Below are 12,635 nucleotides of genomic sequence, written 5' to 3'. Positions count from 1 at the left end.
AGTTATGGAGTTTTCTTTTAGAAACTAATAATTGTCTTTTTCTTCTTCTTTCAACTCTATCTATTTTTACCTACCCTTAATACAAAGTCCACAAGTAGTTGACCAACCCCGACTAAGACGCTGGCGCTGTGCATCATTCATATACTTTAAGAAATTATTGGTTCTGATTTTATCATTCATGTACTTTAATTTCTTTATTGCTCACACATCAATCTCATTCCAAAAAAGCAAAATTAGGCAAGAAAAAAAAATGAAGAACTAAACTAAATGCTGCAGAATAGTTGCATCTATAAGAAAAACAAAAAGAGATCAAATATATGTGACAATGGTAACATTATATCCAACAATAGCATCACCGTTAGGATTCGCCGAATAGGTTTGAGCAATAGCATACCCACGAGCCAACCGGAATAGACCGGTCCCACCAACAATAGCCATTTCACGAACCGGGTTCATTGCTGGGTTCAAGCTCAACAGGCTAAACGAACTTCCTTGGTAAATACCATCCGTGAACCCATAGTTGATTACCATGATAAGGCCCAAATCAGTTTGACCAGCAGACCCGTAAAGCCCACGGGCTCGGCCCAATAATTTTGAAGTTGGGTCGGGTCCAATAGTAAGTGGATCATCAATCATCATTAAAGCTCCAAATATGGTAGCTGAATTGTTGGTCTCAGCTGCTTGGGCTATCCTAACTGCACTTGGATTGGATCCACTGAGTTTATCATGAAAATAGAATTGAAGAGTTGTTACTACTTCTTTGCCTGATTCAACCCTCTTGGCCCATGACTCTTTGTCTTGTCCTTCAGCCCATGCAAATATTGTCACTAACAATATGACAAGTAGAGCAATCCTTTCCATGGCCCAATTACTTGCTTGATGTCAATTTACGGATGAATAAGCGTAGTAGAAAAGAAAAAATCAATTACAAGAGGAAGACTTATGATGAGGAGCCGGTGGCCATTTTGGAAAGAAGAAAAAAAAAAAAGACAAAAGGGCAAGATCAAGAATTGAGCTATTGGCTTGCAAAGAACCTGTGTGCAACACAAATATCAAATGGATATGTTGAGGGATAGTGCTTTTTATAAGCAGGGTTGGGGGATTAGTTATAAATGACTCTTTGACTTTTAAACAAATCAAGCAAACTACATTGCTAACTAATCTGGTCCCACTTACAAGTTAGAGCTTTTGTTGAACTCTTGAGAAAGAACAAGACAAACAAAAAAAATTCATATATTGAGCATAAAGTCAAGTTAGGATTCTAGAAGTTTTAGCATCTTTAGTCGTGCATTGGTTTGCCATCACAGAAATACGACAAAAATATTTTTCAAATCCTATATATTTCAATGTTTTAAATTATGAGCCAAGTTTTGTCAAGTATATTAGGAGCAGGTGAGGAGAAAAAAAGATACTATGTGAGCAGGTGGGATGGAGAAAATTGTTGTTAGAAATTTAATTAAATATGGATTTACGTCCAAAATTGTACTTAACTTGTCCGTTGAGAAGCACAAAAAGTGACTTTCCGTATCTCTTTGGCGTCAAAGTCTCATTATTTGAATTTTCTGGACTAATAAGATTTGGTTGCTTTTGTTGCTTCAACTTTTTGTCTAAACTTTTTGGCCAATTTTTTTTTTATTTTTTCGATTTGGTTCTTTATCTCTATCACCTTCCATCCTGAAATCATGATAGATAGGTGCTGGGTTTGAGAGGTCTGGTTTGAAAAATTTGACGAGGAAGAGTAGGTAAGTGTCGGTATTTAGTACATCAGTCATCAAAATGATACACCAACTACGAGAATCTCACGTAGTTATGGAGTTTGACAATATTTTCAAGAGTTCCAACTTCTGACGCAAGGCAAGTACATAATTTAGTTGACCAACTTACCTAATTTTTACTCCCTCCCTTTCGATTTACGTGAAGTTGTTTAATTGGGCACGGAGTTTATGAAAACTTTTAGAATTTGTGGTCCTAAATAATTCAAAAAGAAGCCCGGAGTATTTGTGTGGTTATAAAAGTTTCTCATTAAGGTTAAAATTGTAAGTTAGGCAAAATTGTTTCCAAATTTAGAAATGAGTCATTTTTTTTGGAACGGGTAGAATTGTAGAAAGAGTACCTTTTTTATTTCAACAAATGAGTATTTTCTTTTCATTCACCAAACAAATAAGGAAAAATAAGTCATAAACTCACTCATTTTACATGAAAATATTTTTCTTCTTATCAAACACACCCTTAGTGCGAATATCTTTTGTCATGATTTCTTGTTTTGGCAACACACGTGTGAATCAACTATTTCTCTTGAAAGTTTGAAAGCTTTGCCAAGATGCTTAGGCCTACTGATCACGGCTTAGGCCTAAATACCATAACCCCAAGATTATGGGTTTAATCTTTGCGCAACATGATAGTATAGCTAATTATGTACGGTCAAAATCGAGTTTGCCCTCGTATGACTGATCGAGTTTGGGGCATGGTGGACCGAGGTTCGTTATTATAATATCGAGTTATGATGTGAAGTCGGGCTGCTGAGTTCTAACCCTAGAAACCGACCAAGGTCGAAAACAGCCAAGGTCGATATCGAGCCCAGATAGAGGTCGAGACTCGGAGACCCAGAGACCGACCAATACCGAGCTCGAGGCGATATCAAGTTAGAGTCAATATCGAGCTATGATGTGAATCGATGTTAGCGAGATCAAGAGTCAGAGACCGATAAATATGGAGCTCGAATCAACATCGAACTCGAGATCCAAGACCGACCAAGATCGAGCTAAGAGACAAAAAGTCGTTGTAGCCGTACTAGGGGAGAGAATCTCGACGGGAATTAAGGAGAAACTAATTAATTAATCTATCATAGAATCCCCACTATGTATTTTTAATCATATCCAAAGTAGGATCCCTCCACTATATGAAGAGTGACTATCATTTCTGTAAAGGACATTGAACATTGAGACATTAATACACTCTCACATGTCAAAGATTATTGATATTTACATAGGAGTATAGTAGAGATTATCCTTTTTTGGGCTTTGGACATTGATTCATCTTGCTTGTTCATAAATCATTCTCTACTCAATTTGGTTCGTATTTCATTTCATTTTTATAGTCAATATTAAATATATTTCTACGTATTTTTCTGATTTGTACCAAGTTATATCACGTATCTTTAGAACTACGTATAAATTCAACTCTATCCGTTTTTTGGGTAAACAGTTTGGCGCCCACCGTAGGGCTAAGGATAATAGTGATTATTTGGTACGAATCTCTGCAAAACACACTATTTTACATTTGCTCTTGGAAGTGTCTTTGATTTCAGGTTAAAAACGACGAACTCTCAATCAATGGCCCTACCTATTGATAACGAAACTGGCCTTCAAGATGAGAACAACAACCTGACAACCGAGGATGAAAGGCCACTCGTCGATTCCGTTAGAACTCGGGTCGCAGATCCAATCGACGTCAATTCACATGTGGCCATCAAGGCAAACCAACGTTCCGACCCCGAAAATAGCATCCATGGTGGAACTCGACATGCAGTTCAAAACACCCAAAATATTGGAGAAGATGGGATCAGCCTGCGTATGATCTTCGAAATGTTGCAAGCTCAACATGTAGCAATAGCTCAGTTGCAGAGCCAAACCAGGCACCGAGCAGGGCCGAGCCCGGTCCATCCCGAGAAATCACCCACGAAACCGGGCCAACCGTAGTAAGATCAAATGAACAAAAATCGGGGACTAATCCCGAAATCATCAAGATGTTAGAGGAACTGACAAAACTAATTGAGTCAGGAGAAAAGAGGATTGAAGCAATCGACACAAAAGTAGAAAGGTATAACTCCAGGGTTGATCAGATCCCGGGGGAACCACCGGTATTGAAGGGCCTGGATTCCAAAAAATTCATACAAAAGCCTTCCCCCCTCCGAGCGCGGCTCCTAAACCGATCCCCAAGAAGTTTCGCATGCCCGAAATTCCTAAATATAATGGAACGACCGACCCCAACGAACATGTCACCTCTTACACATGTGCCATTAAAGGGAACGATCTAGAAGACGACGAGATCGAATCCGTGTTATTGAAGAAGTTCGGGAAAACCCTGTCAAAAGGGGAAATGATATGGTATCATAAGTTACCGCCTAACTCTATCGATTCTTTTGCTATGCTTGTAGATTCTTTCGTAAAAGCACACGCCGGAGCCATAAAGGTCGAGACTAGTAAGTCGGACCTTTTCAAGGTAAAGCAAAAGGATAATGAGATGCTAAGAGAGTTCGTATCTCGTTTTCAAACGGAACGAATGGATCTACCACCGGTCACGGATGATTGGGTTGTACAAGCTTCCACTCAAGGACTGAACGAACGAAGCTCGATGGCTTCACGACAGTTAAAGCACAATTTGGTCGAATACCCGGTTGTTACCTGGGCCGATGTGCACAATCGATATCAATCGAAGATCAGGGTTGAAGACGATCAGTTGGGTTCTGGGTTCTCTATTAAAAGGGACGTCGACCGACAGCCAAGGTCGAATAAGGATCGATATCGGCCGTATAACGGAGATCGTAGGGGTAATGAACCTACAAGCAACTCTGTACGAGGCAAAAAGAGAAGTGATCGAGGCCAAAGGTCTCAGGGGCTGATGAACAAGAATGGGTTCGACAGGCATATCGGACCTAAAGAAGCACCACGGTTATCAAAACATAATTTCAACATCGATGCATCCGCCATCATATCGGCTATCGGACGCATAAAAAATACTAAGTGGCCTCGACCTTTGCAGTTCGATCCAGCCCAGAGTAATCCCAATCAAACATGCAAATATCATGGCACCCATGGCCACAGAACCGAAGACTGCATGCAATTGAGAGAGTAGGTAGCCCGTTTATTCAATGAAGGGCACCTTCGAAAATTTTTAAATGAGCGGGTCAAAAACCATTTCAAAAACAGAGATTTCAATAGGCAAAATGAACAAGAAGAGTCACAACACTTCATCCACATGATCATCGGAGGGATCGACGTCCCCTAGGGACCGATGCTTAAATGCACTAAGATATCTATTGTAAGAGAAAAGCGATCTCAGACTCAGGATTACACACCTAAAGGAACTTTGTCCTTTAGTGACGAAGACGTAGAAGGAATCATGCAACCCCATAACGATGCACTGGTAATATCTGTACTTATGAATAAAACTCAAGTTAAATGTATGTTAATTGATCCAGGTAGTTCGGCCAACATCATTCGATCAAGGGTCGTAGAGCAACTCGGTCTACAGGACCAGATCGTACCCGCTACCCCGGTAATGAACGGATTGAATATGGCATGTAAAACTACTAAGGGCGAGATAATCTTGCCAGCAAACGTGGTCGGGACCGTCCAGGAAAAGAAGTTCCACGTAATCGAGGGCGATATGAGATATAACGCCCTGTTCGGAAGGCCATGGATCCACAATATGAGAGCAGTACCCTTGACCCTTCACCAGGTTCTGAAATTCCCAACATCGGAGGGAATCAAAATGGTCTATGGGGAACAACCAGCCGCAAAAGAAATGTTTGTCATCGATGAAGTGATTCCGATATCCTCACTATCATCGACAAAAGGGATCAGATTCGAAGGAGGAACAAAACACCAAATAGCAATCACAAATGTCAGCCTCGACCCAACTAGGGAATCAGAAGACTGATGAGGATGATGACTATGAGATCCCTCGATCCTTTGTGGTCCCCGATAATTCCGACGCTACTCAGTCAATGGTTGAAGAACTGGAGCAAATCACGCTAATCGAATATCTATCCGAACGAAAGGTATACCTAGGCACGAGGTTAGATCCCGAGCTCAGGAAAAAGCTTATTCAATTTCTTATAGCTAACATGAACTATTTCGATTGGTCCCATCTTGACATAACAGGGATCCCACCGGAAATAGCCACTCATAACTGAGCTTGGATCCAAAATTCCATCCGGTAAAGCAAAAAAGAAGGCCCCAGTCCGAGATCAAACATGCCTTCATCAAGGACGAGGTAACCAAACTTCTTAAAATAGGATCCATTCGAGAAGTAAAATACCCCGAATGGCTAGCAAATGTGGTGGTAGTCCCTAAGAAAGGAAACAAACTTAGAATGAGTATAGATTATAAAGACTTGAACAAGGCATGCCCTAAGGATTCCTTTCCTTTGCCTAGCATCGATCGTATGATCAATGCCACGGCCGGCCACAAGACTCTCAATTTTATCGATGCCTACTCTGGGTACAACCAGATACAGATGAACCCGGAGGATCAGGAAAAGACCTCGTTTGTCACTAAGTACGGTACCTATTGTTATAACATAATGCCATTCGGTCTAAAAAATACTGGTGCAACTTATCAACTCCTAGTAAATTGAATGTTCGAAAAACAAATAGGAAAATCAATGGAAGTTTATATTGATGACATGTTAGTTAAGTCCCTGTGAGCAAAACACTATTTAAAGCATTTGCAGAAAACTTTCAACGTACTAAAGAAGTACAATATGAAGCTCAACCCCGAAAAATGTGCATTCGGGGTTGGCTCGGGTTTCTTAGTTTCATGGTGTCCAATCGAGGAATCGAGATCAACCCCGATAAAATCAAAGCTATCGAGGATATCACGGTAGTAGATAATATGAAGGCCGTGCAAAGGTTAACGGGGAGGATAGCCGTCCTGGGACGATTCATTTCGAGATCCTCAGATAAGAGCCACCAATATTTCTCGCAGCTTAAGAAGAAAAGCAACTTTGCATGAACTCCGAAATGCCAACGGGCTTTGGAAGAACTAAAGCGGTATTTATCGAGCCCGCCTCTGCTTCATACCCCAAAAGTGGACGAACAACTTTACTTGTACTTAGCTGTCTCGGAGATAGCAGTAAGTGGAGTCCTGGTTCGGGAAGAACAAGATACGCAATTCCCTATTTACTATGTTAGTCGGACCTTGGGCGAGGCCGAAACTAGATATCTCCACTTAGAAAAATTAGTGTTCGCTTTAATAAGTGCCTCTAGGAAACTAAAATCATATTTCCAATGTCATCCAATATATGTTGTAACGACTTACCCTCTTCAAAATATTTTGCACAAACCCGAGTTTTTGGGTCAATTGGCCAAATGGGCCATAAAAATCTGTGGATACGATATCGAGTATCGACCCCGAACCGCTATCAAATCTCAAATCTTGGCAGATTTCGTGGCTGACTTTTCACCGGCCCTCAAACCCAAAATAGAAAAAGAGCTACTGATAAAATCGGGTACCTCTTCGGGAGTCTGTACCCTTTTCACGGATGGTGCCTCGAACGCGAAGGGGTCCGAACTAGACATTGTACTAAAATCACCCACAGGTAATGTAGTTAGACAATCTATCAGAACTACAAAATTGACTAACAATGAGGCCGAGTATGAGGCCATGATTACAGTTCTCAAACTAGCTAGAAGCTTGGGAGCGGAGATCATCGAAGCTAAGTGTGATTCCCTCCTCGGGGTAAAGCAAGTTAACGGGACTTTTGAAGTACGAGAAAATCGAATGCAAAGGTACTTGGATAAATCACAGGTGACTCTACATCAATTTAAAGAATGGAATTTGCAACATGTACCCCGAGAACAAAACAACGAGGCCGACGCTCTTGCGAACTTAGGTTCATCGGTCGAAGATGATGAACTCAACTCGGGGACTTTCGTACAACTCATAAGATCGATGGTCGAGGAAGGTCACACCGAGATAAACTCAACCAGTCTAACCTGAGATTGGAGAAACATATATATAGAGTACTTCAAGAACGGGAAGCTTCCATCAGATCCAAAGGATTCAAGAGCTTTGCACATAAAGGCAGCACGGTTCACCCTGTCCGAGGACGGAACGTTGTATAGAAGGACGTTCGATGAACCATTGGCAATATGTTTGGGACCGGGAGATACCGATTATATCCTATGGGAAATTCACGAAGGCACTTGTGGAAACCATTTCGGCGCCGATTTGCTGGTCCACAAAGCAATCAGAGCAGGGTATTATTGGACTGATATGGGCAAAGATGCGAGGGAGTTCGTTCGAAAATGCGACAAATGCCAAAGACATGCGCCCATGATTCATCATCCAGGGGAGCTGCTCCACTCAGTCCTATATCCATGGCCTTTCATGAAATGGGAAATGGACATCGTCGGCCTCAGGTAAAGCTCAGTTTATTTTGTTTATGACTGATTATTTCTCTAAATGGGTTGAAGCGCAGGCTTTCGAGAAAGTCAGAGAAAAAGAAATGATAGACTTTATTTGGGAACACATCATATGTCGATTCGGGGTGCCAGCCGAGATACTATGTGATAATGGAAAACAATTCATCGGTAACAAAATAACTAAATTTCTCAGGGATCACAAGATCAAAAGGATCCTATCAACACCGTACCATACCAGCAGAAACGGACAAGCCGAATCGACCAACAAAACCATCATCCAAAATCTTAAGAAGAGATTGACCAACGCCAAGGGAAAATGGAGAGAAATACTACCCGAGATCCTATGGGCATATCGCACAACATCGAAATCCAGTACTAGAGCAATGCCATTCTCGTTGGTCTATGGCACCGAAGCTTTGATCTCGGTTGAGGTCAGAGAACCTAGCATCAGGTTTCGATATGTGATAGATGAGTCGAATAACGATACCATGAATACGAGCCTAGAATTATTGGACGAAAAAGGAGAAGCCGCTCTCGTCCGATTGGCCGCCCAAAAATAGCGGATCGAAAGGTATTATAATCGAAGAACCAATCTTCGACATTTTAAAATCGGGGACTTGGTGCTAAGGAAAGTCACCCTCAACACCTGAAATCCGAATGAAGGGAAACTGGCTCCGAACTGGGAAGGACCATATCAGGTTCTCGAAATCGTCGGAAAAGGATCCTACAAGCTCGGTGTGATAAACGGTAAATAGCTACCGAGCAATTGGAACGTATCGTACCTAAAACGATACTGCTACTAAGATACGGCCCTCCTATGTTCATTTGTATTTTGAAATTAACCCTTGCAGGTGTCCGACCATAAACAGGGATGAACTCTTCAACTCAAAGCCTTTAGGTCTGAAAGCACGCGTTGCACTCTTTTTACCTTAGGCCGGTTTTTTCCCAAATGGGTTTTTTCGGCGAGGTTTTTAATGAGGCAACCATTGATCGTGCTAACATAGAACAATTTAATAGTATCCGAGGCCTCTTTACAATCAATCTCAAATACTTGGGGACATTACACTCGAATATAGCAAGATCGATGCAAGGAAATTACTTCATGGCAACAGGGTCTCGATAGGAAAATTTTGTAAGGGCCAAATAGTCAAACGAACCATGCCCGCATAGTTTGCTCGAGCCTTGGCACAAATCATGAATGCATGTATAATGACTTATAAAGAGAAATTTCTTCCTTACCAACATCTCATATCTCAGAAAGGTTCTTCTGCTTCATATTCTCGATCAATTATGCAAACAGGCTTAAGGGCCTACCATGACCGGAGTTCGAACTATAACCCCGAATCGGGACTACGAGTAAAGCCTAAAGGCTACAGTAATTCGAGTTCAAGCAAACACTCACTCGACTGAAAAGCCTAAGGGCTACCTTAATTCGAGTTCGAGCAAACACTCACTCGACCATAAAGCCTAAGGGCTACCCTAATTCGAGTTCGAGCAAACACTCACTCGACCGTAAAGCTTAAAGGCTACATTAATTCGAGTTCAAGCAAATACTCACTCGACTGAAAAAGCCTAAAGGCTACCTTAATTCGAGTTCGAGCAAACACTCACTCGACCATAAAGCCTAAGGGCTACCCTAATTCGAGTTCGAGCAAACACTCACTCGACCGTAAAGCTTAAAGGCTACATTAATTCGAGTTCAAGCAAACACTCACTCGACTGAAAAGCCTAAGGGCTACCTTAATTCGAGTTCAAGAAATCACTCTATTCGTAAAGTCTAAAAGCTATCTTAGTTCGAGTTCGAACATTCACTCGGGGACTACCTACAAGAAAAGGTCGAGTTCGAACATCCACTCGGGCCTTCAAGTAATTATCCCGTACTAAGGCACTTTTTGGCCTTTGTATAAATTAACAAGAAAGGCAAAAGATTCGAAGGCCATAAAAGAAAGAAAGTTTTATATAGACCAAAAATCATTTACAAGGGCACCATGGCCCGATCAAGTTTTTCTACAAAAGACCAAAACGGGATTAAAAGAAAGAAGAGAAATACTAAAAGGACTTAGTCCTCTCCAGGAGCAACATCTTCACCCTCGAGGCCTCCTTCGCTCTCAGAACCGCTCATACTCCCGATATCATCATCATCGGGAAAGGCCAACACTCAAGCTTCGGCTTCGAGCTCTTTTGCATTCTTGATCTCGGCTATAAGATCGAAGCCACGAGTGTGGATCTCCTCTAGAGTCTCCCTCCGAGATTGGCATTTAGCATGCTCGGCAACCCAATTTGCTCGAGCTTGATCAGCATCGATAACCTCGTTTGCTCGACCCTGAGCGGCTTCAACATCGGACCGATAAACAACCATCATTGCATCAGCATTAGCCATGGCTATTTCGGCCTCCGATTTGGCCGCTGCCAGTTCTGAGGCCAGTTCTTTCTCGATCAGAAGTCACTGAGCCCAACCAAGACTGGAACTCCTCGATATTCTTAGCTTGCACCAAGGTTTTCTCTTTTAAGCTTCAGAGTTGGACCTCAGCCGAAGCCAGTTGTGTTCGGGCAGTCTCTTTCTCTGAGGCGAGGCGGTTCATGTTCTTCTTCCACTCCTCGGCCTCTGATTTCACTACATCCACTTCAGCACGAAGCTGCCTAATCACTTTGAACTTTTGCTCAACTTGCAGGACCGAGTTATAAGCCATCAATTCCGAGTCAATATCATTAAAACCAAAGATTCTTTGTACCTGCTCGACCAACTCAGTTTGTTCTTTCCGAGATACTTCCAGCTCGGCCTGAAGTCTTTTTACTTCTCATTCTCTCTGCCCACCGAGAAGCTTTAAGGCATCTCTCTCCTCGGTAAGCCTTCAAACTTCGGCCTTGTACCGGCTCATCTCCCCTCGGGATTGAAGAAATGCCTCATGATGAAGCGCAAAAGCCTACGAAAATAAGAAGGGATTATGCAAGGAAAGGAAAATACAAGTATGAAAATTAGCAAAGAAAATATGAACTTACCCGGTTCAGGGCTTGTTGGGCTTCGTTAAAAAGGCAAGGCACTCCCACCTCGCTCGAGCTCTTTTTCGGAACCTCCGAGTCACTCGGACTAGTGATGTCTTATACACCGATAAAATAACCATGGAAAGGATCCTCCCCTCCATGGGCTCCTTCCCCGTGACAAGTTCCCATAGCTTGAGCGCCACGTATCATCGATTGGGAGAAAGAAGGGAAAGAGGGGGAATCCCCGATCTCTATTGCCCCGAGTAAGTCTTTTGGGGCACCACTTCCGTCTTCGGGATCCCCAAGCTCAGTTTGCACACCGTCATTCACCGCCTCTTCGATGATCTCTTTATCCCGAGGTAAAAGATCCCCGGTCTCTAAAGGCTCGGGAACTCGAGTCGAAGTCCCCTCCTAGACCTCATCAAGCAAGGTCGGAGTAGTATCAACTCCCACCGATACCAAAATAATACGAGTGTCGGTGCTAGCCCGGGCACGAGCTAACAGCTCGGAATCACTTTCTTCTTCTTCTTATTCTTCTTCTTCTTCTTCTTCATCCCTTGGATGGAGGACCGATTCCATAGTCAATGGGATTGTGGTTCCCTTGGGCTTACGGACTATCCTCTTCTTAGGTTTCCGACCCTCGGAATCCGAGGTCTTTTTTCTCTTACTTTCATTCAACGGCTTCGAGACAGGCGGTAAAACTTCTTCACCACCAGACGGGGGCCTCATGATCGCATCTTTTCCGAGACCTGCGAAGAGAGAAGATAAGTAAACTCATACTTCGAATAAACATGTCACCTAGAATGACAAACGAATCGGTAGACAAAGATGAAAGCTTACCATGAGTACGAGCTTCCCATTGACCCTTCGACAAATCACGCCATGAGCGCTCGACAAATGTTGATGTCGAGGCCAGGTTTTTGACCCAGTTCTCGAGATGGGGAACCGCACCCGGCATCCAAGAAACGGCTGTGTCAATAAAAATACTGATAAGAAAAGATGAAGAAGTAAAAATAACAAAAACTAAGAACGACATCACACTCACGGTTCATACTCTCAGCTGGGATTAGGTTCGAGGTCTTCACTCGAACAAACCGGCCCATCCAGCCCCGATCCTTATATTGATCTATGCTCGACGTGAACACCTTGGTGGCACGACGTTGAAGCTTTATCAGCCTACCTCGGTAAAGTCGAGGACTATACAATCATATAAGGTGGTCGAGGGTGAAGGGAAGCCCATCGATTTTGCTTACAAAGAAACGGATCAAGATCACGATCCTACAGAAAGAAGGATGAATTTGGCCGAGGGTCACCTGGTATTTCTTGAAAAAATCAATGATGACTGGATCGAGGGGATCCAACGTGAAAGGGTAAGTGTAAACACTCAGGTACCCTTCCACGTGGGTAGTGATTGATTCCTCCGGTGTCGGTATCATGACCTCTTTGTTTACCCAATTATAATTTTTCTTCACCGCATCAAGGAGACTTACCGGTATCGAGCATA

The 12,635-nt window shown here is 42.6% G+C and overlaps 1 protein-coding gene across 1 annotated transcript; it reads right to left on the bottom strand.

Annotated features, from left to right (window-relative positions):
* Nucleotides 1-268: 268 nt before the first annotated feature.
* LOC104104315 (dirigent protein 23-like) lies at nt 269-932 on the bottom strand. Its single transcript, XM_009612365.4, has one exon. The coding sequence runs from the start codon at nt 859-861 to the stop codon at nt 310-312; it is 552 nt and encodes a 183-aa protein (XP_009610660.1). The 5' UTR covers nt 862-932; the 3' UTR covers nt 269-309.
* Between the last annotated feature and the right edge of the window lie 11,703 nt (nt 933-12,635).

Source organism: Nicotiana tomentosiformis, chromosome 1 (assembly GCF_000390325.3).
Source record: "Nicotiana tomentosiformis chromosome 1, ASM39032v3, whole genome shotgun sequence".
Taxonomy (NCBI): domain Eukaryota; kingdom Viridiplantae; phylum Streptophyta; class Magnoliopsida; order Solanales; family Solanaceae; genus Nicotiana; species Nicotiana tomentosiformis.
This window is presented reverse-complemented; position numbering and strand designations above follow the sequence as displayed.